Source organism: Eumetopias jubatus, unplaced genomic scaffold (genome assembly GCF_037043125.1).
Source record: "Eumetopias jubatus isolate StellerSeaLion01/CBP00866 unplaced genomic scaffold, mEumJub1_p1.0 scaffold_12, whole genome shotgun sequence".
Taxonomy (NCBI): Eukaryota; Metazoa; Chordata; class Mammalia; order Carnivora; family Otariidae; genus Eumetopias; species Eumetopias jubatus.
The window spans coordinates 29,200,188-29,222,495 of record NW_028274818.1 but is presented as its reverse complement, the minus strand read 5'-3'; the positions used below and the strand labels follow the sequence as shown (position 1 = coordinate 29,222,495).

Here is a 22,308-nt window from a genome sequence, read left to right as displayed (position 1 = left end):
GGAAACAGTCTGACCATACTGGCCAAAGGTCATGCAGCATCTCAAGGCTCCTGTCTCCCAAGCCCACAGCCTGCAGTGAGAAGGCCTCCTCGCCCACAAGGCCCTCATGAATCAAAGCCTCACATCAGAATTCTCCAGGAGGTTCCCACCTCCCCTACCCCTTGTTGGCTGTAGAGTACCTGTTGCCCCCCAGCGAGTCTTGGAGAAGCCGAGTGAGCTTCGAGTCCCTGTAGGGCACGTGCACCACCTTCTTGCTCTGGTCCCCCAAGGCGCTGATCACGTTGCCCAAGGCCAACTGTGGGAGACAGACCCCGGCACTCAAGAGGCAGTCCGGGAGAGCGGAGTGGGGACAGGACAGCCCCCAGGCCATCCGTGCCTGCCTCGAGGACCCAGCAGCCCTCAAGCTCCCTGAGAAAGTTTATGTGCCGATGTGATCGTTTGGTGAAGTCAAGAAGCTGGGGGCAAGGGTGAGGGCAAAGGACCAAAGGCCTAACAACAGTGACATAAGGGTGCCCTGGCCAGCAGCCAGCAAGAGGCGCAAGGAAGAAGGGGCAGCCGTGGGTCTGGAGGGTCTGGAAAGGGTCTGAGACTGAGCTGTGCTGGCCACTGGGGCTGGTGACCCGCCGAGTGCCTACCAGGCCGCAGTTGATGGAGATGCCCTCCTTGGCCCGCTCGCCAGTGGCCCCCGTCCGCTTCAGCCGCTCTGAGCCGGCCAGGTCCACAAAGTGAAACTTAGCAGTGAGTGTCTCATACTCACTGGTGGGCGCGGTGCCCTCAGGAAGCCCAGGCACCGCCTCACTGACCTGCAGCAGAAGTTAGCAGCTGACGTGCCTGGCCCTCGCCCCGCCTCGCGGCTCCTCTGCTCTCAGCCCTTGTCCCTCAGGAATGCTGTCTTTGGGGGGGGCTGCGGTTCGGGGCCCAGAGGCAGGGCACACTGCAGCGCCCTCTCCTCTTGCATGTGAGAGCATCTGACCGTGTACTTGCACGTGCCTGATTCTCATGCAAGCCTCACAACCATAGGGGGATGGTTACCCCCATTGTATAGGTGGGGGACTGAGGCTTAAGAAAAAAGAAAAAAAAAATCAACAAGTGGCCGAGGCAAACCCCAAGCCCCTATTTGCTAGCTTCAGACCCATGGCTCCCTCCTCTTCTTGCCCCCCACCCCGGGAAGCGCCCCCACTACACCAGCTCCTGGGCCTCCGTGGGTTCCTTACTGGCTCGGGCTGGGTGCACACTCGCATCTGGCACACATGGATAGTGAAGATGGCGTGTGAGCGGGAGCTCTGCACGTTCATCTGGGTGCTGGCCGTGGTGCGGGACAGGGCCCCCTGCTTCAGGCACTGGATCAGCTGCGGAGCAAGGCAAAAGTGAGGGCAGGAGAAGAGCCGCGGAGCCGGCCCCTACCTGCCCCAGACCTCCGGTGGATGCTCACCTCCTCCTGGGAGTTGATGAGGCGGGAAGTGACACCCGTGGTGTAGATGCCACCATTCCCATCCTCGTGGATCTTGATGTTGGACCTGCGGTGGCGGGCATCAGCGTCACGAGTGCTATCGAACAGGTCGAGGATCTCCTCATTGTAGAGCTGTGGGAGGGGCGCAGAAACAGCTGCTGGGTGCATGTGGCACGTGGCGTGGGGCACCGAGGGGCTTTCCCATGTTTATAAGCCAGCTCTGTTTTGCAGAGGGGGGAACTGAGGCTCTGGGAGGTGAACTTGCCGACCCTGGTCCCCTCTGGGTTCTGGATTCCAGGATCTTTCTCCTAGACAGGAGTCGGGGGCAGCTGGGTCCTGGGCAGAACTATATTGAGGTTATGCTCCCACTCCCCAAAGAACCAGCATTCAGCAGTTTTCAGTCTTGTCAGGGGACTAAGGACCTAAAGGGGACAAGAGGACTCAGGTCCTAGATGTAGATGAGGAAGAGAGGACCATAAATTGGGCAGATCCTATTATATTTGTTGCTAGGCTGGGAAAGGGGGTGGGGACGTGGTTTCGGTTGAGGGAGGGGATGGGCAGAGCTCAGTAGAGACTTGACCCCCATTGTCCCTGGGGGTCGAGGTGAGGATAACCTCCCAGTAGGGGAGGAATGTGGGGACAGAGAGCATGGCACTGGTGCCCGGCATCCTGGGGAGTGCCTGGGGAGACCACTTGGGGTCGGGGGAGGTGGCCTGGCCAGGAGCAGTCACCTTATTTCACATGGTCTCAGCCCTGGAGATTCCTGTCTGTAATCGCTGGCAGGGAGAGCTTCACCTGCTGAAGGGCTGGAATATCCCCCAGGCAGGGAGCCGGGGCTGGGGGCCTGGGGGCGGTGGGGAAAGGGACCGGGCAGCTTGGTCAGCAGCCAGCAGACTCCTGTGGGGGAGGGGCGGGCTGCCGCCCTCCGACATCCGAGGCTTTGATGCCTCAAAGGGACAGAAATACTCCACAGGAAAGGGAAGGGGAAACGGAAGGGACTGGTGCAGATGTGGGTGCCACGGTGTCTGTCTGTCTGTTGGGACAGGCGCACCGGCACCATTTAACCCTTGTGATTCACCCTTGGGCATGAGTTTTCTAGGACCTGCCCTACTCTTTGGGGATCCCCATGGCAACAGGCTAGAGAAAAGAAGAAAACAAAGAGATGGGAAAGCTTATAGAGATACACAACAGTAGGACACACACACACACACAGAGGTAGTCACCTTATCAGAAGCAAAAGTCCAGGAGAACAAAGAAAAACTCTCAAGTCTAAAATACAGGGTCCCCTAAGGGGAAAGCAGCCACTATGAGTGCCCAGGAGGTAGTCATAGTGGTGCAGTGGGCAGGGTGGGCCATGGAAACCCTAGAGAGGGCTCGAGCCACATCCCTCCCTCAGAGGACAACCTGGGTACAGTCAGAGCCCAGGGCAGCCCCATACCCAGCAAATGACCCAGGCCGGCGGGGTGGGGGAGGTCAATGGGTTGGGGTTTCAGATGCTGAGAACTGAAGCCACCTGGTTCAAGTGTCCTAAAGGAGTCAAGTCAGGCACTCATGAGAAGTATCCAGGAACACCTGCTTTCTTAGAGACCCTTCTGAGAGGCCCCTCGATAGGCCAAAGATTCCTTCCTCTACCCGCAAAGTCCCCAGATGCCAAAAGCCTGGCTTGGCACACAGACATTCTCCCAGAGAGAGGCTGGACCAGTTGCAAAGAAAAGCTCCTTCTGGAGGACCTCCCTGCCCTGAGGTCAGAGAAGACTAGAAGCGTCAGTAAGGACCTTGGCCAGAAAGGGACAGGGCAGACTGCTCTGAAGCTGGGGAGCAACCTGGCCAAGGCCAGAAGGATGGGCAGGAACTAGAGTTCTCACTATGTGCCAGGCACATGCTTCCATGCCATCCTCACAGCACCCACAAGGAAACAGATATTACAGCCATCGTGCAGTGGTGACACGACATGCCCAAGGTTACACAGCCAATAAGTGTCAGAGCTGACCATCAGTCAGGGTTTGAAGAGATCTTAAAGGTTCTCAGTGGCTCAAGCCCCTTCTGACACAGGAAGCCTCTTCAGAGTGTCCCACCAAGAGGTCTTCTAGCTCTTGCTTGGATATTTCCAGCAGCAGGATCCTCAACAGCTATAGATGCTACCACGGCTCCCCTAGGCTCATTCCACTGTCCTGGGGTAAGCCCAACCTCCATGGTCTTGCTGTCCCCCAAATTTCCCTCCCGCCCCCACTACAAGGCGACAGTACCTCCAGGAACTGCGCGCTGACTTTGAACTCAGGCCCGGCCACACCCTGCTCCTGTGCCCGCCGCTTGCGCTCTGCAATGCCTCCAAAGAGGTGTGCAATGGCCCTCGGGATGATGCCCTGCTCCTCCTCCGATGTCACAGTGTCGAAGCCGGTGCCCATCGTGTATGTCTTCCCGGCCCCTGTCTGCATCAGCAAGGGTGGAACGAGGGTGTCAGCACCCTTGGGGGGCCACCAGCAAGCCCGGGGACCCCTGGCCAGGCGGACTTCCCTCACCACGTACCCGGGTCACCGGCCCCTCCTGGTCCCCAAGCCATACCCTGAGGGAGTCTCCTCGGAGTGACAGCCTCCCTCCAGCAGAGCAGCATGCTGGGACAATAGACAAAACCGCAGCTCCATCTCCACCGGTCTGAAGGGGGAGGGGGCGCTCTCTCCCACCAGCTGGGGAGACCAGAGTTGGAGGGGCCACGGGTGGGAGTGCAGGCGCTTACCTGCCCATAGGCCAGCACTGTGGCATTGTAGCCCTCGAAGCAGCCCTCAATGAGCTTGCTCACACAGGTCGAATAGATCTGTTCCTGCCAGGTGTCCAGGTCGAAGACAAAGTCATAGGTGAAGGCCTTGTCCTTCCCCAGAAGGACCTGGGGCTCCCCGGGGGTGACAGAGGTGCAGATGTGACAGCCCTCAATCTTCTCCTTTGACAGCTGGGGCCGAATCCTGCTCGGGAAGCGGGGAGAGCCCTGCGTCAGACCCGGCTGGTGGGGGGGCTGCAGTGGCCCTCCTCCCTCACGCTGCCTGCCACGCTTCCACTTCCCCAGGCCCCCTCCAGCCCCCACAAGCTGGAAAAGAAGGAAGGAAGGTCAGGAGCCTCCCCAGAGAACAAAGGCAACTTTTGTAACAATACAATAATACTAATCGTAAGAATAATATCCACTCCACCCAAACATTTATTGAGCGGTTGCTAACATTTATCAAGTACTCTACGTATGGGATCTGGGTTAAAAGTATTTTACATAAATGAATTCATGTATTCTTTACTATAAATCTGTGAGGTACATATTATTTGCCTAATTTTACAGATGAGAAAATGGAGGCTGACAGAGTTTAAGCGACTTGCCCAAGAATGTACCGGGGGCGGGGCATGACAGAACCAACCTCCGGTCTGATGTCAGAGCGCACACTCCTGATTGAAAGCGGAGTCCTAGAAATCAGTGTCCCACAGATCAGGAAGAGAAGACAGCTTGCCCCCTTCTGGGAGGTAAGGCTCAGCACCAGGGTGGGGAGGGACAGGCCTGGCTGCCCCCCAACCCCGGGATGAATTAAAGAGCAGACCACATCTTCTGCCAAGGCCTGCAGGGGCTGCAAGAGTCCTCCAGCTGCAGAGCCCCATCTCAGATGCCAGAGCCTGGCGGAACATTCTCAGGTACCAGACCAAGCACAACTCCGCCAGACCAGGCCAAGGCAAAGTCGGCTGAGAAGGGCAGGACCCTCTACAGGGGACACCGGGCCAGCCACAGAAGGGGCCCAATCCCAGCTCCTGCTGGGCTCCCTTACAAGAGGAAGAAAAGTGGCACTGGAGCTGAGTGGGAGCCAGCCGTAGATAGGGCTATCTCCATCCAGCCGCCTCTTCTCCCTCTTCTAAGCAGCCATTGCCATGACGAAGTCCCCATGGCAACCAAGTGTGAGTCAGTGAGCATGCGCTCTTAGAGACAGGCAGAAAAGCACCTCCCAAATGCCTAAAGCAAAAGGGGGTGGGGGTGGGTTAGGCGCTAATGCTCATGGGCTCACACAAGCCAGCCCTATCAGCCAGGCGCTCACAATGAGCTGCTTGTCAGGCTCCCTTTCCCAAAGCCAACATTTACCAAGAGAAGAAAAGAGTGAGAGGGCCAGGCCAGCATGCATCCAGGGCCGAGGGGGACCTCGCCACAGAGGCAGGGCCACCAAGTTGCCATCCTGTCCCTGTCTGGGGCTGCCCCAGCCCCCAAGGCCCACTCAGAGCTTCAAGCCAGGGGAGGTGCTCCCCTCAGCCTGTTGCCTGCAGTTTGCTGCATAAGGGTCATAGGGGACTGGGGAGGGGGGTAAGTGCCAGGGGAGCATGTGGGGGGAGTTAGCTGTGCCAGGCCAAGTCCACACCATAGATGGTAGCCTGGGTTTTCTCCAGAAGTGTTTTCCCTTCAGTGTCAACAGGTCCTCACAGGTCAGTGGCTCTCCCCTCATTGAGGCTGACAGGAATGGAGGGTTACCACCTTCATCCATGCTACCCAGCTGTTCCAGGTCAAGTTGAAATTAGAACCCAGCCTCTTGGTGTCCCCCCTGAACTGGTTTCTGACTGGGAAGGGAGCGGCTGATTCCTGCTTGTCCTCTCTAGAACCTGCAGACCAGAAACTTGACCCACCAGTAAGAGGTCTGGGCCAGCAGTTCTCCTAACTCGACCACTAATAGTGACAACTGACACAAATTCGCACTCACTGCGTACCCGGGAGGGTCTACACACTGACATATACTAACTCTTGATCCTCAAGAGAACACCTGCGGTGAATACTACTACCCCCATTTGTAGGGGAGGAAATGAGATGATGCCCAGCCAGCCATAGATAGTGAGGGGCAGAGTGGGGCTCGAACAGTGTGTGTGCACTGCCTCTCCACTATTTCTGTGCTACCATGTCCCTGCGGGCAGGGCTCAGGGGGCCGGGGGGAAAGAACGGCTCATGACACAGGGAGCCCCAGCCACAGCTCCAGAGGAGGGGGTGTGGCATGGCACACAAGGCACCAGGTAGGAAGCTGGAGCTCTGGCCCTCAGAGCTGGCTCTGCCCCTGGGCCTCTGGGACCCAGGACCAAACACTTACTGCCCAGGGCCGTCCAGGTGCTCCCAGGTGAACCAAGGGTCTGGCCTGGGCAGGCTCTGAGGAGCTTCCAGCATTGCTGGCTAGCACCAACTCCGGAAGACACACTCCCTACCATGTGGGCGGCTTGTGATAGGATTTCTGGATCCAGTTCAAATACCATTTAATTACCCCAAGCAGATGGCAGTGCTGGTGATTGGAGGAAATCGAATCAGGGTCCCTGGAGACAGTGGGAGCAGGGGAGGGGGAGCAGAAGCCCTGCCTGGCAGAGCCCATCCGGGAGAGGGGCTGCTTCTCCTTCAATGACCAGCCCCAAGAACACGGCGGAGCCCACCTGCCAGGAATAGGAGAGCTGGCAGAAGAACAGTCTGGGCAAGGGGATGGAGGAGAGGGGCTCCAGGGTTTTAGGGTCCAGGAATTATGGAGTCAGTCAGGCATTCATCCTGGGGCCCTCATCCTGGGACGTGAGGCCCAGCACATCTTGATGTGGGGGTCTCTGTGGTCAGAGAGAGCCAGCCAGCCCCAGGCTGGTCCATCTGAAGCACCAGGGAGCTTTGCAGGGTACAGATGGGTGAGCAATGTTACCCAGAGAAAAGGGTACCCGCTGGGAGACAGAGGACATGGGCTTAGGAAGAAGTCACTAATTCCCAAAGCAACTGACCTGGACGAGGGAGAGTGTTGGTCCCAGGAATGGGACTTGATTGAGTAACCAGAGATAGAAGAAAAAGAGAATTAAGATTTTATGTGTGCTTTCCATGTGCTAGCTGGGCCAGGCATCCACTACAGACTACCTCACTTAAGTGATGCAATGAGCTCAGGATTTCCATGACCATTTTCCAGAGAGGAAAGTTGAGGCTTGAACTGGTTAAAGTCAGACACACACAGTAAATACAGGGAACATGGGCATCAACTTCTGCTCTGCCTATGAAACCTACAGGCTCTTCTGCTTCTCCAGCGACCTCCTGCCTGGGAAACTCTCCATCCCCACATGGATAGATAAGCTTTCTCCCACAGCACCCCCATCAGGGCCAGGGAGGCACTCTGGAAGGAACTCTGCTCTATCTGTTCAGGGCTGGCCATCCAGCAGGGGCAGACATCGCATCCCAGCTCTCCTGGGGCTCCCTCCTCACCACACCCTGCCCAGCAGAGCATCCAAACCCACACCCCACAGGGAGGAGACCAGAGGGCTGGGAGATCAAGTCCGGGGTCCCGGACCAGCCCCTGCCCCCACCCTGTTCTGGTTCAGGAGCCACAGAAGGCCACTTGCTTTCTCCTGGGTCCTCTAGATGATCTCCCAGTTTTAACTTTCGAAGAATGCCTTCACCTTCCCCTCCAGCAGCCTCCTCCCCTGGCCCCACCCTGGGTGAGGTCACTTCTGTGGGCTGCCCTCAAAGCAGCAGTGGACTCAGCCAGCCCCACCCCGCCCCAGATAAGGGGATAAGGGGAAGGCGGCCGCTTCCCGTTACAGCAGGGTGGCAGGGATGGGAGCCACTCACAGCCCTGGTCCTTCCTGGGGGCATGGGAGGGCGGATTAGGGATGGAAACCAGTTTCTAGGGTCTTGCAAGTCCCAGTAGCCATGGACCAGATCCAGGACTAGGATGAGGTGAGGTATTTGCCACAAGTTCAAAATTTAATGGGGCGGGACGCCTGGCTGGCTCAGTCGGTTAAGCGGCTGCCTTTGGCCCGGGTCATGATCCGGGGGTCCTGGGATCGAGTCCCACATCGGGCTCCTTGCTCAGCAGGGAGCCTGCTTCTCCCTCTCTCTCCCTCTGCTTGTGCTCTCTCTGTCAAATAAATAAAATCTTTAAAAAAAAAAAAAAAAACAACGGGGCATGAAAAAAACTCAGTAATGAAGATAAATTATAATTTAATGCAATATTTGAAAAACTCAAATCAGCAAACTATGGCCCCGGGGGCCAGCTACGTTTCATCGGTAGTTTTGTGGACCACACATCCAATACCATTTCTGTCCAGGAACCTCCCGACTCTCACCCCAAGCCCCACGCCTGCAAAGCCGCCCTCCATCCCTTCCCAAGGTCGGGGCCCGGAGGGAAGGGGGCGGGCCGGACAGCCCCGCGCAGAAAGGCTCCCGGAATCTCCCCGAACAGAGCCCGGTCTATTTGCCACTTGGCACCCCACCGCCCCGAGCGGCGGTGGGAGCGGGCGCGAGAGCGAGAAAGGGCCCAGGGCTTTTCAGAGGCAGGATCTGGCACGGGCGCGCGGCCGCCGAGCTTCCTCTGCTCACAATTGAGCGGGAGCTGGTGTGATGTGGGTAGTTATTTTCATAGCCCTCCCCCACCGCCGGGGAAGCGGGCACCCAGGCCCAGGGACGCGCAGGCGGCTCGGGCCCGGCCCCCCCACCCGTCCGTGCTCCCGGCGGCGGCGGCGGCGGCGGTCGGAAAAAGGCCGCGAACCCGAGCCGGGCGCTGCGGGAGGAGCTGAGCTCAGCGCTTCCACAGCCCTTTGCGAAGCCAGGGGGACAGGGCGGAAGGGGAGGACAGAGGAGACGGGGAGGAGGCAGGCCCCGGGGGATGCTGAAGGGCTTCCAAGGAGAACAACTCCCTCAGCGATGGGTAACGTGCCCAGAGCCCCACACCCTACCCGCGCCGTAGGGGGTGAGGGGAGGATGGGCTAGCCCCCCTCACGCGCTCCCCTTCCTCGGTGACATCACACAAAGCCAGCCAATCACTGCCCCCAGGGGCTCCGCCCAGCGACCTTGCACTCCTAAGAGTGGGCTCAGCCTCTCAGGTGAAATTAGTCCCACCCAATCAGCCGGCTAGGGCCCCTCCCTGGGCTCTTAACTTGAGTTGCCCCCCCAGTCAGTTCGGAGCTCCTGGAGCTCTTAAGGGGGCAGCTCCAAGGCTCTTCCTATTTGAAGAGTTTTGTCACTGAGAGGTCACACACTGCGATATTAAAATAACTAACCAAGAACTGTTCCAGAGTCCTAAAAAATTCTTACAGTTATGATGTATGGTAATTCCTGACGCCTTTCTTTGCTAGCACCTGGAACCCCTTTACATCTCTGCTTACTCAACTTCCCCAGTTAGTAACTTCCCACACTTATGGAACAAGACTACCTTTTTGCTAGACTCTGTACCTACGAAGCTTTGCACGCTAGATCATTACACAAATCATTTCGTTCTAAGGGGGTGTTTTTGCTCCTAATTTACAAATGAGAGTTCAGAGGAAATTACCTGGGCTCAAGGCCACATAGGTAATAAATAACAAGGTCTCCTAGGAAGACTACCTTTACTAGCCATCAGTCCCAAAGATTCAATCCAGAAGGAGAGCTGGAGAGAACTAGCAAGCATAGCTGCCCACTTGTGAGTAATTTGCACTTTGGGGACTTCCAGGCTGGGAGACACCCTCTCACCAGGCTCTCCCTCAAAGGCTTTGAGAAGAAAAAGGGACTTGGGCTGGAATCACCCCCTCTGAGGGCCAAAATAACCACCATAACCAGCCCCTTTGGAAGAAGCCCCAGGGGGTATAAGCCTATCTGCTCTTTTCTTCTATAGGACCCTTAATGCCTTTCTGGACTCCTAAAAAGGAGCCCCCCGGAGGCTAGTGGAACAGCCCCAAGGAGAAACAGAGAAATGAGGAAGTTCATCCCCTGGTCTCTAGGTGCGCTGCCCCCAAGTCTGAGGTTGGCCAGATTCCATGACCTCCCTTCTGCCCAGCCCCAAGTGGTTTGCCTGGCTCCAACCGCAGGGCAGCAGGGGTCAACTGGAGCTGAGCTGTTGTGTGGAAGTGTGTTTTGGGGGGGGCGGGTGGCGCTCCCCTCTAGTCTGCCTGGCACACTGAGTCACTTAGGCATGCTATGACCTGCCAGGGACCAGCTCTTCCTCATCGGTGACAGATCAAAGGGGAACTCAGCTACAGCAAGAGGGATTTAGATAAGCTAGCAAAACGAACTTCCCGCCTGCAAAGATTGCTAAGCCAGGGGAAAGGGGAGCCTGGGATTCTTTGGAATCTTTTTCCTCAGAAATCATAGTCACTGATACCACTCTTGCTTCTATGCATTCTGCACACCGGTGCCTTGTCTGATCAGGACAATACCTAACACATTTTGAGAACCTAGGTGCCGAGCTCATTTACATACCCGAACACATGTAATGGGTTATGACAGCCCTGGGGAGCAAGGGCATTTGCCCCATTTTACCAAGGCTTGGAAAAGTGAAATTTCACCAGCCCAGAGTCACACAATTCGTAACGGTGGAAATGAAATGCAAGCCAAGCCTGCCCCTGCCCAATCCTGCTATACTCACTAAGCAGCCCTGCACCAGGGCAGGACAGAGGTTGGACTGGAGAAAAATGATCCCCTCAGAGAATCCCTGGACTGATCCTACCAACAGCTGCCCGCAGTACCAGGAGCACTCTGCTGGGAAAGCATTTCCCCCGTTTTGTAGACTTAAGAGAGCGGAGGCCTAGAGCACAGAGAAGCATGGAGCCAAGAACCCAGGAGGCTGCTTCCCTGCCAGAGGAAGGCAGCTCTCCTCGGCAGCAGAAAGAGGGTGTCTACACCCCCACTCTAATGAGCATCCTCTCCTCCTCCTCCCCGTGGCAGCCTGCCAGCTCTGGGGAAGGCGGCTGGAAGCAAAATCCCTGCTCTCTCAGGGGAGTCTGGCTCCCAGACACCCGGGGCCTTTTAGCTGACTTAGCCCAGAGAAGGCATCTTCCCAGAGAGGCTGCTCCTCTCTGGTGGGGAGACCCAATTTGGGGTGCTGGCTCTTTTAGCTGCGGGGATATGGAGTGGGGAGCCACTGGAGCCCTGTGATAGCCAGAGGGTCTTGTCACCCTGTCACCGGACGTTCTCTGGGCCTCTCAGACCCTCCCCCCACAGCACAGTCCTCCTGAGACTGACTGCCCTGAGGAAAAAGACCCAGGCTGGCTCCAGACCCCCAAACAAGGAGGCTTTGTACTGTGGGGTCAAAAAGTATGGGTTTATGAGGCCCTAGCAGATCTGGTGAAATTGGGTCTGTCAACCCTCTGGTGCTTGACTTCTGCCCCCAAACATGTTCCCAAGTGCACAGGGAGAGGGCGCAGACACTCCAAGACAACGCCTTGGGGTGTCGATTCAGGGCACCTGGGGTTCAGCCCCCACTCCTTCCTCAGATGTCCTTGACCTTTCTCTCTCAGCTTATCCAAGTCGTGGCCACCAGCTTCTGGGTCACAACCAGGGACGGGCAGTCCGACAGGGAAGGGAACCTGGGGTAGAGTCTTGTTTGTGGCCCCTAGGGCATCAGGATCTCAGCTCTGCCCCAGGACAACCCCCTGAGAGGCTGAAACTGGGCACAAGAGGAAGCAGGCCCCGCAGAGGGGGGTGAGGGGTCAGAGGCTGGGGAGCGGAGATGCTAGGAGAAGCTGAGGGAGGGGGCCAGGCCCTGTCGTAAGCTGGAAAGACGGGCAGGCCTGGCCACGAGCAGTAGCCAGGAGCTTCCTGAGCCACCAGTCTGACTCCTGTGGGTCTAACTCCTGTGCCACCGGGGCCTGGGAAGAGGGGCGAGCCCGGCTCAGGGAAGCGCTGCTCAGCGGCGTTCCAGCTTGGCTCTCCGGTCCCACTCCCTTCTCAGGGCATCTGGCAGCAGTTTCCCATGACCTCCCAGGAGACTGGAGACTCTGCGGAGTGGGGGCTGAGCAGGGAGTGCCCAGAGCTGTGGCGGCATGTGCATCATGTGGAGGACAGCTCAGTGGGAACTGGGCCCTGGGGACGCTCCCCTGCTGAGGAATGCAGAGGCCAGCCGGCTGCGGCTGCGGCTGCTCCGCAGCAAGCCTCTCCCCCAGCACACTGGCCCTGGTCCTTGGTCCTCGGTCCTCAGTCCCCAGTCCCCACTGCCAGGCTCTCCTAAATGCACCTTAACTCCAGGGTCAGGCAGGACCAGCCAGCCTAGAGAAAGGACAAGTGGCCTCCACCATTGCTCTGATGGTGGGCTTCCACCCTGCAAGGCAGAGGGATAGGGACTCAGGTATTTGGGGACAGGGGACCATGGCCCTGCCTCCCTTCCACACCCCAGAGCAGCCGAAGGTGAGAGAGGGAGTATTCCGGGGGTCAGGGCACTGCCACCCACGGGTCCGCCACCTGCCATGGGGCTTCACAGCCCTTCCCACAGAGCTCCACCACCCCCAGCCCACAGGGATGGAGGGGTAGCTCTCTGAGGCCAAGGCCGACCAGCCCCAGCCTGGCTCCCCTCCCAGGGCAGGGAAGCATCCTCTCTTCTCCAGCCCAGAGGCCTCTCAGTTGCCCCTCCGGCTTTCCTCAACAGGCTGCTATGTCTAGAGGGCAAAACGTGAGGTGAGGAGACCCCAGGACACCTGGGGCTCTGCCGTGTGACAGGTGTGGGGGCATGTAGAGGTAGCAAGAGGAAACTGGGCTGCCCCCAGAATTTCCTTTCCTTTCCTAGAGAGTGGCAAGATGGAACTCGGGCAGGAAAATAAATTCCATGGAATTAATTTCCATGGATCTGGAAAGAGAGAACGGGCAGACTTCTACCCAGTGGGAAGGGAAAAGCTCCCCAAACACAAGAGCGAACAGCACGGCTGAGGAGCTAGGACCGATGGAGGGGACAGGCAGCTCTATGTTAAGCAACCCCAGAAAGGGAAATTCAGACACGTTCCCCCCTCTGCATAGCACTGGACACCTTCTTAAGTACTTTTCCCACATGGCCATTATGGCAACTGGTGGGGTACGGCATATGGAGAAACTGAGGCATAGAGACTCACAGCACAGAGCTAATTAGAGCTGCATTGGGAGGCGGTTGAGAGCAGTCTGAGGAGCATGTGCTTGGAGGGAGAGTGAGTGCCCTGGGTTCAGATCCAAACTCCACCATTTACTGGCTGTGAGTGTTTGCTCATCCATACAATGGGAATAACATCAGTTAGCTGGTGGGGCTCTGGTGGGGTAGAATGGGGCAGTGTAAACATGCTGCCTGGCACAGGGCAAGTGTTCAAGAAGTCATAGTGCTTAGCCACCCCCAAGTTCAGTCTTCTTTCCATCCTGGCATGCTTTCTGCTATAAATAAGTAGAAGGAAGGAAGGAGGGAGGGAGGGAGGGAGGGAGGGAAGGAAGGAAGGAAGGAAGGAAGGAAAGAAGGGAGGGGGGAGGGAGGGAGGAAGGAGGGAGGGAGAGAGGGAGGAGGGAGGGAGAGAGGGAGGAAGGAAGGAAGGAGGGAGGAAGGGAGGGAGGGAGGAAACTCTTCCCTGTACCTAACACTCACTGTAGCTCAAACCAGAGAGACACCTCTTAGGTACACTTTAAGTTAGGGCTTACTTTTAAAACGTTTTATTCACATCAACTCCTCAGGAGCCAACCCTTTACGGGCTGTATGCCTTCTACTTCATCCAAACCACTGCTTTTGACAAATGAACAAATGAGAACAAACCAGCTGTCCCCATCCTCCTGCAGGTGAATCTGAGGCCCAGCAGGACAAACAGAAAGGAAGGCCCATGACCCAGCCAATGGGTGAACTGCATTGGCCCCAGCCCTGCCCTTTGTCCCCAGAGCTGTAAGAGTAAGGGTGCCAGGCTCATGTCACCTCCGCCACTTCCTCAGCCCCTGCCCCACCCCATCTCCATTCTGAGGGTTTCAAGAACAGAGATCCAATCAGCTTCAGGGTAGTCGGGCAGGCTGGCTGGGGGGTGGAGGGGGGATGGTTTCCGGGGCCTGTGGTTACTACACTCCACTTCCTTGTGATGACATAAGCCCTATTTGTGCAGCAGGAGGCCACCGCTAAGATTCTCAGGTCTCCAGGCACAGGAGGTCCTGTCTGGGCCTCGGTTTCCCAGATCTATAAACAGGCAGCATGGGGCACCATTGGCATTGATCGGCCCTGGCTGGCCTTGGGCTGCCAGAGCAGAGGATGGGACTCTGAAGGCACCCCATACCCCACCCTCACGCAGTTTTTTCTGTCTTCTCTGGTCTCTTCGTCCCAAGCCACCAGTTCTTTTGATTCAAAATTTAGACAGACATTGACCAAGATTTCAGAGTAGCTGGAAGCTCTGGAAATAACTACAGCTAGAGAACCCAAATGAGCGAGGACAGGGATACAATCTAACACTGTCCCCTGGTTCCCTGGCTGGTGTCCCTCCAGCCCCTTCCAGCCCCTGCTCCACCCTGCAGTGTCCACGGATGGATGTGGGACCTGTAGAGGGACCTCCCCACCCCAGCCGAGGAAAGGAAAGAAGCTTAAGGAAACCAGGTGAAGATAAGGGGGGTGGGGGGGTGGGGGGGTGGGGGGGGTGGGGGGAGTTAGGACCCACGGAGGGCTCCTCTCATGGTGGGGGCTCAGAACTGGGGGCTTGAAAGGGTCTTAAAGAAACGTACCACGTGTCTTGGCTTCCTTCCGCAATTTCAACTTTGCCAACTTGCATTTCTTAACAGCTACCCCTTCCCCTCCGCCTCCCATTAGTTGGGGCCGGGCCTGTGTTGCAGCCTGGGACAGGGCACAGCTCCGCCTCACCTCTCTCAAGCATCCTTCCCCTCATCCCCCACCCATCCCCAGGTAGAGAGAGGCTGGTTGTAGGCCATCCTTGGGCCCAGGGAGCTGAGTCCCTATCTACAGGGGATTAATGGATAAAGGGATCACAGGGCAGACTGGAGAGGGGCTGGCCTAGGAATCTCCGTGCAAAGGCGACTAGCCGATGTTCAGGGGCAGATGGGCCAGGCTCCAGGGAGGCCTGGGGTAGGGTTTTTAGGGTCTGTTCACACCTACACCTTCTCCCTTTATCCCACAGCCCCAGGTTCTGAAAGTTTCCTCTGGCTCTGCCCCAGCCCTGCCTGCCTTGTGGAGATTTGCAGCCAGCCAGCTTTGATCCTCTTCCCAAGGAGATTATAGGGCCAAGAGCCTGGGGCCTGGCACTTCTCACCCAGTGTAACAGTCCCTGCCAGGACGTCCCCCCTTACACAGGCATGCATGTGTACGCGTGCGCGCGCACACACACACACACACCACACTAAGTCTGGCTCATTCGTGGCCTCCCTGTCCCGAGAGGTGGACCCAGGGCTCGCCATGTTATTCTCATGGGAACTCAGACAGCACTTCAGTTAGATACAAGAAAGGACTTGCAGGAAGTCAGACAGCTGAACCTGACACCGGGTTGGGCCCCGGCAATTCCAAAGCTTTGGCCTTTCCCCACAATGCCCTACTCCAATATTCTACTCCAGCCTGCCACCCAGTCCTTGAGGTGGGACAAGTGACTTCTGGAGGTTGGGATGGGGGGTCGATGGGGATCCAAAAGCACGGATCTCCCCTACAGCTCCTCAGTGACACCATCTGCTCCCTGTCCCAGCCCCAGCCCTAGTCTGGTCCTATCCTCAGCTCTTTGATTAGAAACTGGGTTTTGTCCAGGCATTGTCTGCCTTCCACGGCCGGCTGCCCATTGAGGTCTGGCGTGTGCCAAGCTGGGCACTCATGCTGGAATGGGAGGGGGCAAGTGGGCTGGGCCCTCACCTTCCAGAAGCCCCCTAAAGCCTGGCTCTTCTGATGTTCAAATCTCCCCACCCCTCCATCCGAGATCAGCAACTGGAGGCAAGGAGTGGGGGCATCTGGACACTACTAGAGCAATCTGAGTGGGAAGCAGGGATGATACCCATCACCCCCAAAGAACTGGGTACAGTGGGCAGGCACAATCCCTTCTCTGGAAAGGGTCTCAGAAACCTTCTTTTGGTGGTGCCGAGAAGGCCACACCAGCTTTTCCTCACTCCTCTGCATAAAGTGCCAATCCCATGGGGCTTTCCCACACTTTACCATGCCCCAGTCTAGTCTGGGGAGGCTGACGGTGGTGGTAGTAGAGGGGGGCTTTGTTTGGCTCTCTCCTATAAGATGGAGTCTAAAGGAAAGCCCCCATGGGAGGAGCAAGCACCCTAAGTCCCTTCCTTCCCAGCCCTGGTTCACAGTGAGTGGGGCCAGGGCTTCATTTCCCTTTTATGATGTACTTGGACTCTCCCAGTCTGCTGCAGATGTCATATTTACATTTCTCACTGCCCCCCCCCCCACCGCCGCCCCCACACTTGTACCTCCCTCCCTCGACCTCAACAGAATCCTGCTGCAATGTCAGCCCAAGCAGCAGCCTGGCCCCGCCCCGGCCAGCCCACCAGGCACCTGCAGGGCTCCTCTTTGTCTCTCAGGCTGCTCTGGACCAGCAAGGCTGTGTTCAAGTGATGCTGAGGCCGCGTGATGCATGGGTGGGAGGTACCTCAATCTCCCTTCCCTGACCCCAGAGCTGTGATCGGCTGTCCCCTCCTCCTCTCTGGGCTGCAGAGGACTGGCCAGATGCCTGGGAGAGGGCATCTGCCCTGGGGCAGGAGGGGGAAGCTTTGCCCTAGTCATCTCTGGTCCTGTCTAGAGTGACTTCCATGGACTCTTGGAATCTGGGTCACCTACAACCCAGGGAATCTAGAGACCTGTCTCAGAGACCCACCCTAGCCCTGGACCCAATACTCCCACCCCCATCATACAGGGCTGGAGCAGAGATGGTTGTATTTCTCCACCATCCCTGCCTTGGTGACCAGTCTCAGATTGGCCCTCTCCCATCAACAGACCCCTCTTAAAGAGAAAACCCTAAACAAAAACAAGGAGAGGTGGGGTGGTGTAAAGCCTCTCTGCCCAACACAAAGGACATATATGGCTCAACTTTGCATGATTTCCTGCTTCGCACCTCTGTGTACCCCTCCCAATAGGAGCACCCCCCAGCCATGTCCTCTCCCCATCTCAATTCTGTCAGGACGTCACCGCAAGTCCCAGATAAGGCCATGCACCACCCTACCTCCATCTTATCTGAGAGCCTGAAGATCGGTATCAGCATCACACCCTCCTGCCCTCTCAGAGGTAGAACCTCAGATACACCGCTTCCTCCCTGCCCTAGCCCCATCTCCTCTTGGGACAGGGCCAGCACGGTTCTCTCCAAAAGCCCTTGACTCCCCACGGAAGGCCAAGGCACCGTCCCAGCCCTTCCATTCGTCCCTGCACTCAATCAATCGATCTTTGTCTGCGGAACCGGCTCCCGCCCTCCTAGCTGGACCAAGAGCACAGAACTAGACGACTGGGGTGGATGAAGGGAAAATTCCCCCCCCCCAATATCCCAGTATGAGACAGCAGCCCCAAGGGGAGGCGAAGAGGAAACACACAGACGCTCCGGCCTGGGCCAGGGCTGGGTGTGAAATACCGGATTTCCTTGTTTATTCGATTTTCTGATCATTAAGGGCTCCCAAGAGGGGCCCGAAATTACCACCCAAACAAAGCCACCTTCCAGCAGCCCGCCGGCCGCCGATCTCCTGCGGCAGCCGGTCCAGAGCACTGCGCCCTCCTGCCTGGCCCATGCCAGCCCCTCCTCCCGGGGTGCGGGCTCCGGAGTGCGCCCTCCGGCCCCACGCCCACGCAAGACAAAGCCAGAGCCCCTCCGCGCACGCCCCCCGCCCCGCCGCCGGTCCCTACCTGACGGCCACCTTGACGCAGCAGTCCCCCTGGCCGGCCATGGTCCTCCGGCTCTAGGGTCTGGGCGTGGATCAGGGGCGGGGGTCTGGGGGCCGATGCCCCAGGCAGCGGCAGCAGCTGCGGCTGCGGGAGGCGGGGGCGCGGGTACTGCTGGCGAAGTCTGCCGCGGCGGCTGAAGGTGACATGCTCGCGGGCGGCAAGCCGAGGGGCTCACCCGCGGCTGGGGGAGGCCCCACGGGGCTGGGCCCGCGCGCCTCCTCGCGCCATCGGGCGGCGGCGCGCAGCTAGCTGACAGCCCGCGGCGCGACCCGCCGCTCCCCACGGCGCGGCACACGCGCGCACACACCTCCCACCCTCGCAGCCACCTCCCGCCGCAGCGCGAACAAAGGGGGCGGGAGCCGACCCGGCCCAGGACCCGCCCCCCAGCCCCGCCGGGCCCGCGCCGGGCCCCGCCCCGCTCCGGATTCACCAATCGAAGGTCCGAGGCAGCAGCAGGGGCGGGACTTGAGCCTTTAAAGGGACCTCTTGGCTCGCGTCCACCCGCTCGCTAGGGGGCCGGCGGGATTGGAGGATCGGGGAGGAGGAGGGCCCCGAAGCTGACCACGCCGGAGTCTCTGTCCCCCGCAGTCGCAGAACCTCAGCCTCGATGGGACCTCCGTTTCATAAAGAGGACACTGGGACACAGAGAGGGGAACTTCCCAAGGTCACACAGATTTGGTGGCTAAGCAAGGGGTAAGAGCCCAGGTCTTCCCCGGGCAGAGTGCCTCACTTCAAAGCATCGCACAGCGATTAGCGGTTTATATTTTGAAAGCGCCCTGAAAGCTTCCCTTCTGATTTGTAACAGTGAATTTGTCAACCTTTATTGAAGGAGATTCTTGCTGGTGACTAACAAAAATTCCCTCCACCTCCACCCTGCAGCATTTTAAAATTCATCTTTTGGTTGGTTCCTGGCTAGGCTCCTCGCCCAGATGAGCCCCTCCCTCTGCTACCCCAAGGCGGTTCCACTGACCTTTATGACCCACAGATGACCCTTCTGGGCCTGGCTCACACTCTGTCGTGGCCGTGGCCGTAGGGGCAGAAGGTCAGTGTTGGAGGCCTGAGCTGCTCGGGGAGACAAGGGAACAAAGGGGGCACTCAACTCCAGGCACCTGAGTAGAGGCTGGAGGGGCCAGATGGGTGGGGAAGGGGACAGAGCAGTGCAGCTGCCTTCACATGGATATAAAGGACAAGGGGGGGCCCTGGAGCCTTTAAGCACAGGGCAGAGTTGGAGAAGAACAGTGCTCTGAGAAGCCACAATTCCCTTTCCACTCCACCTACCCTCTCTCTGAGCCCAGACACCTTCTCCCTGCCCCCCCCATACTCCCAACATTGGGGCCATTCACAGGGCCCTCACCAGCTGCCCTCCCTTCCCACACTTCAACCAGCTCCCTCCCCTGGAAAGGGCCCAAGGGGAGGACCCAGCTGCAGCTCCAGATGTGGATCATGCTCTCCGGGGGGGGGGGGGCGGGGGCGGGAAGGGGAGTCAGACTCCAAGCCTCTTGCATCACCCTCCAGTGATGATGAAACTATGTCAGAGATTTTGGCAAGGGTGTGGGTTAGGGTCTGAGGATGTGTCCGTTGGTGCCATCCTCCTTTCCCTCCCCTACTCCCCCGCACAGATAACTGCTCCATCCAAAGTCAAACCAAAACAATGATAACTTCAAACGCAAATTTCAAGGGCAAATCAACACCCGTCTCCCCAACCTGATGGAAAACAGGGCACCACCGGCAGTGCCCCAAGGGTGGAGGAGGAGAGGGAGGAGACTCTGGTGGGATCCTGCACCTTTTATTAGCATTTGAACCTAGAGGAAGCTCTTTCTGGGGCCAGTAGGTCACCCCTCCCAGAGCAGCAGGCCCGCAGAGTGTTGAGTCAGATCCTGGACAGTCTCTCCCCATCTTCCAACCAAAATAAGAGGTGGGGAGGTAGTTAACATTTATGGACCATCTATGAGAACCAGATACTTTATATGCATATTCTCATTTCATTCTCCTAACCTCGTGAGCTGGGCTTTATTATTATTTTTCAATTTTGCGGGGCAGGGGGGTGATGAGTCTCACCCCGCATGTAAGCAACAGACCCAGGATTTGAACTCGTGTGTCTTGTTCCAGATTTCCCAGATCACCTCCAGGCAACTGCCCAGAGGGAGGGAAGCTGGGCTGACCCAGGGTTTTGCTCCAGGTGTAGCCCTCCTGGATGATAGTGCTGCATTTTGCAAAGCTGCTGTCCCGCCCACCAGCCCCTGGACTTCTCTGGGGCTCATCTCTGGTTTCCTGCCTCTAGGAGGTCCCCTCTGACTTCTGAGAGTAGGTGACCCTTCTGACTCACAGCTTCACTGCTGGGAAATGGCGCCGGAGGGGCTGCACCAACTACCCCTCCCCCACACCCATTCCTCCAGACTAAAGGATGTCCAGCCTGAAGAAGCAGGGAGGCGCACGGGGCTGGCAACTCGGGCCACCTCAGCAGCTCCTTCCTGGACCTCCAGGGCAGTGAGATGTCCAGACCCAGCCTCCTGGGCACTGCTGCCCAGAGGTGAGGAGGCAAACTGGGCACAGAGGTCAGAGGGGAATCCAAGTGGCAGGAAGAGGCTTAAACTGTAACTTGGAGAGATTGAGGTTAGATGGGTGATGGGGGGGCCAGGGACAATCCCTGCCCTCCTCAGTCTCCCTGCAGCTTCGGCTCAGCCTCTGCTTCCTCTCTCTGGTCTGTTCCCACCCCCACCCTTTCCCACCGCTTCTCCCTCCTCCCAGCTGCTCTTCTTTCCTTCCCTAACCGTGAAGTTTCTCAGGGAGTTGCCTATACACATATCTCCCCCAACCCCCACCCCTTCCCTCTCTGCCTGACAGAAACAGGTAAACACACATACACGCTATCCCGGGTTTGGCCCCGAGTCCCCTGTTTGGACCGGGATTTGAGCCCCAGTTCTTGTCCTGAGCTGAGGCCTTTCCTCACCAGGCGTCTAGGGGCCTCCATCATTTCCCTTGACAGGAGCAGTGGGTGTCTGGGCAGATGGGAATGTGGGGGAGCTGAGGAGGACCCTCTCCGAGGCAGGAAGCTCCCACTCCTGTAGTTAAAATACTCCAGCAGCAACTTGAGGAAGCCATCTGGCCCAGATCTCTCAGGCACCGCCTAGCTCTCAACAGCAACCCTACAGTAACAAATCAGTATACCTAAGAGATACCCTTAGGCTCTAGAAGTGTCTCCAGAGGTGGCCTGAACTTGAGTCCTATTCCATTTTATCATCTTTAGGATTAGCACTAGGCACTGACATTTGCAGAAACTAGCTGAGCATTGTCCTAAATTTCTGGGGGTGGAAAGTATAGAGTTCTGGACCTCCAGTCCTAAGTGCCGGCCCCACCCCAGCGGCTGTGCTGGTTCCATGGGAGAATGGGCACGAGCCCATCCTGTCAGTCCAGCCATGCCCTCCAGTGCCCACCTGAAGAGGGAGCTCAGCTCCGCCACCAACAGGCGCTCAGAGCCCCAGAGAGGGTCTACGGGGGTGCAGATTCAGAGGTCTTAGCTCAGGCTCGGGCTCATCCTAACTTCCCCTGTTACAGAAGGAGACAGACTTAGTCTTAGAGGAAACCAGAATTTGTTATAAATAGAAGGGAGAGAGAGAACCGCTGTGGATTATAAACACCCTGTCAGTCCTAAAAAACCCCAACTATTTTTGGTTTCAAATGTTAATGACAGTTTAATTAATACTCCATATAACCTCAGACATGGACTCTTCATCTGCTTTCAACTTTGCCATGCTGCCCATGAGGGCCAAAGGCAGGAGGAGCAGGTGTGGGCAAATTCTCAATGTCACAGAATGCTAGGGTTGAAAAGAACCCAAAGATCATCTAATTTTACAGCTTTGTTTTCAGGTGAAGAGACCAAGGCCCAGACAGGTAAAGAGACTTGTCCACAGTTGTATGATAAGCTGGTGAGCGGGGACCCTGGGACTAAACGCATGGTCCCATAGTCCCAGAGCAGGGCAGCTCCCCCAACAGCACGGAAGGACCCAGAGGCCATATGTGAGTTTATGGTTTGGATAAAAGTGAAGACTGTACAAAATAACAGATAGCTTGGAAGCCCAAGTGTGGCGCTCCGAGTCAGAGATCTGGGTTCAGATTCCAGCTCTGCCACTCGCTAGCTATGTAACCCCTTGGTGAGTTACGGAGCTACTGCAAACATCCATTCCCTCACCCCAAAATGAGGATAATCACCCTCACCTCATTGCAGGACTATGATGAGGTGTTGAGATAAGGTAACCTGGATCAAGCACCCAGTACTATGCTCAGCGCAAAATGGATAGTAATTTCCTT

The 22,308-nt window shown here is 57.4% G+C and overlaps 1 protein-coding gene across 3 annotated transcripts in view; it reads right to left on the bottom strand.

Annotated features, from left to right (window-relative positions):
* Window positions 1-18,240, bottom strand: part of KIF21B (kinesin family member 21B) — a 50,455-nt gene extending 32,215 nt beyond the window's left edge. For 2 of the 3 annotated variants that reach the window (XM_028120298.2, XM_028120299.2), the window contains exons 1-7: window positions 17,962-18,240; window positions 4,185-4,407; window positions 3,697-3,879; window positions 1,433-1,582; window positions 1,215-1,349; window positions 636-803; window positions 180-295 (exon numbers count right to left, since the gene is read on the bottom strand). In XM_028120298.2, the coding sequence (XP_027976099.1) occupies window positions 180-295; window positions 636-803; window positions 1,215-1,349; window positions 1,433-1,582; window positions 3,697-3,879; window positions 4,185-4,407; window positions 17,962-18,002 (1,016 nt within the window). In that variant the 5' untranslated portion in view covers window positions 18,003-18,240. The remainder of the gene's footprint in view (window positions 1-179; window positions 296-635; window positions 804-1,214; window positions 1,350-1,432; window positions 1,583-3,696; window positions 3,880-4,184; window positions 4,408-17,961) is intronic. The other variant, XM_028120300.2, reaches the window with a different exon arrangement.
* Window positions 18,241-22,308: the final 4,068 nt, after the last annotated feature.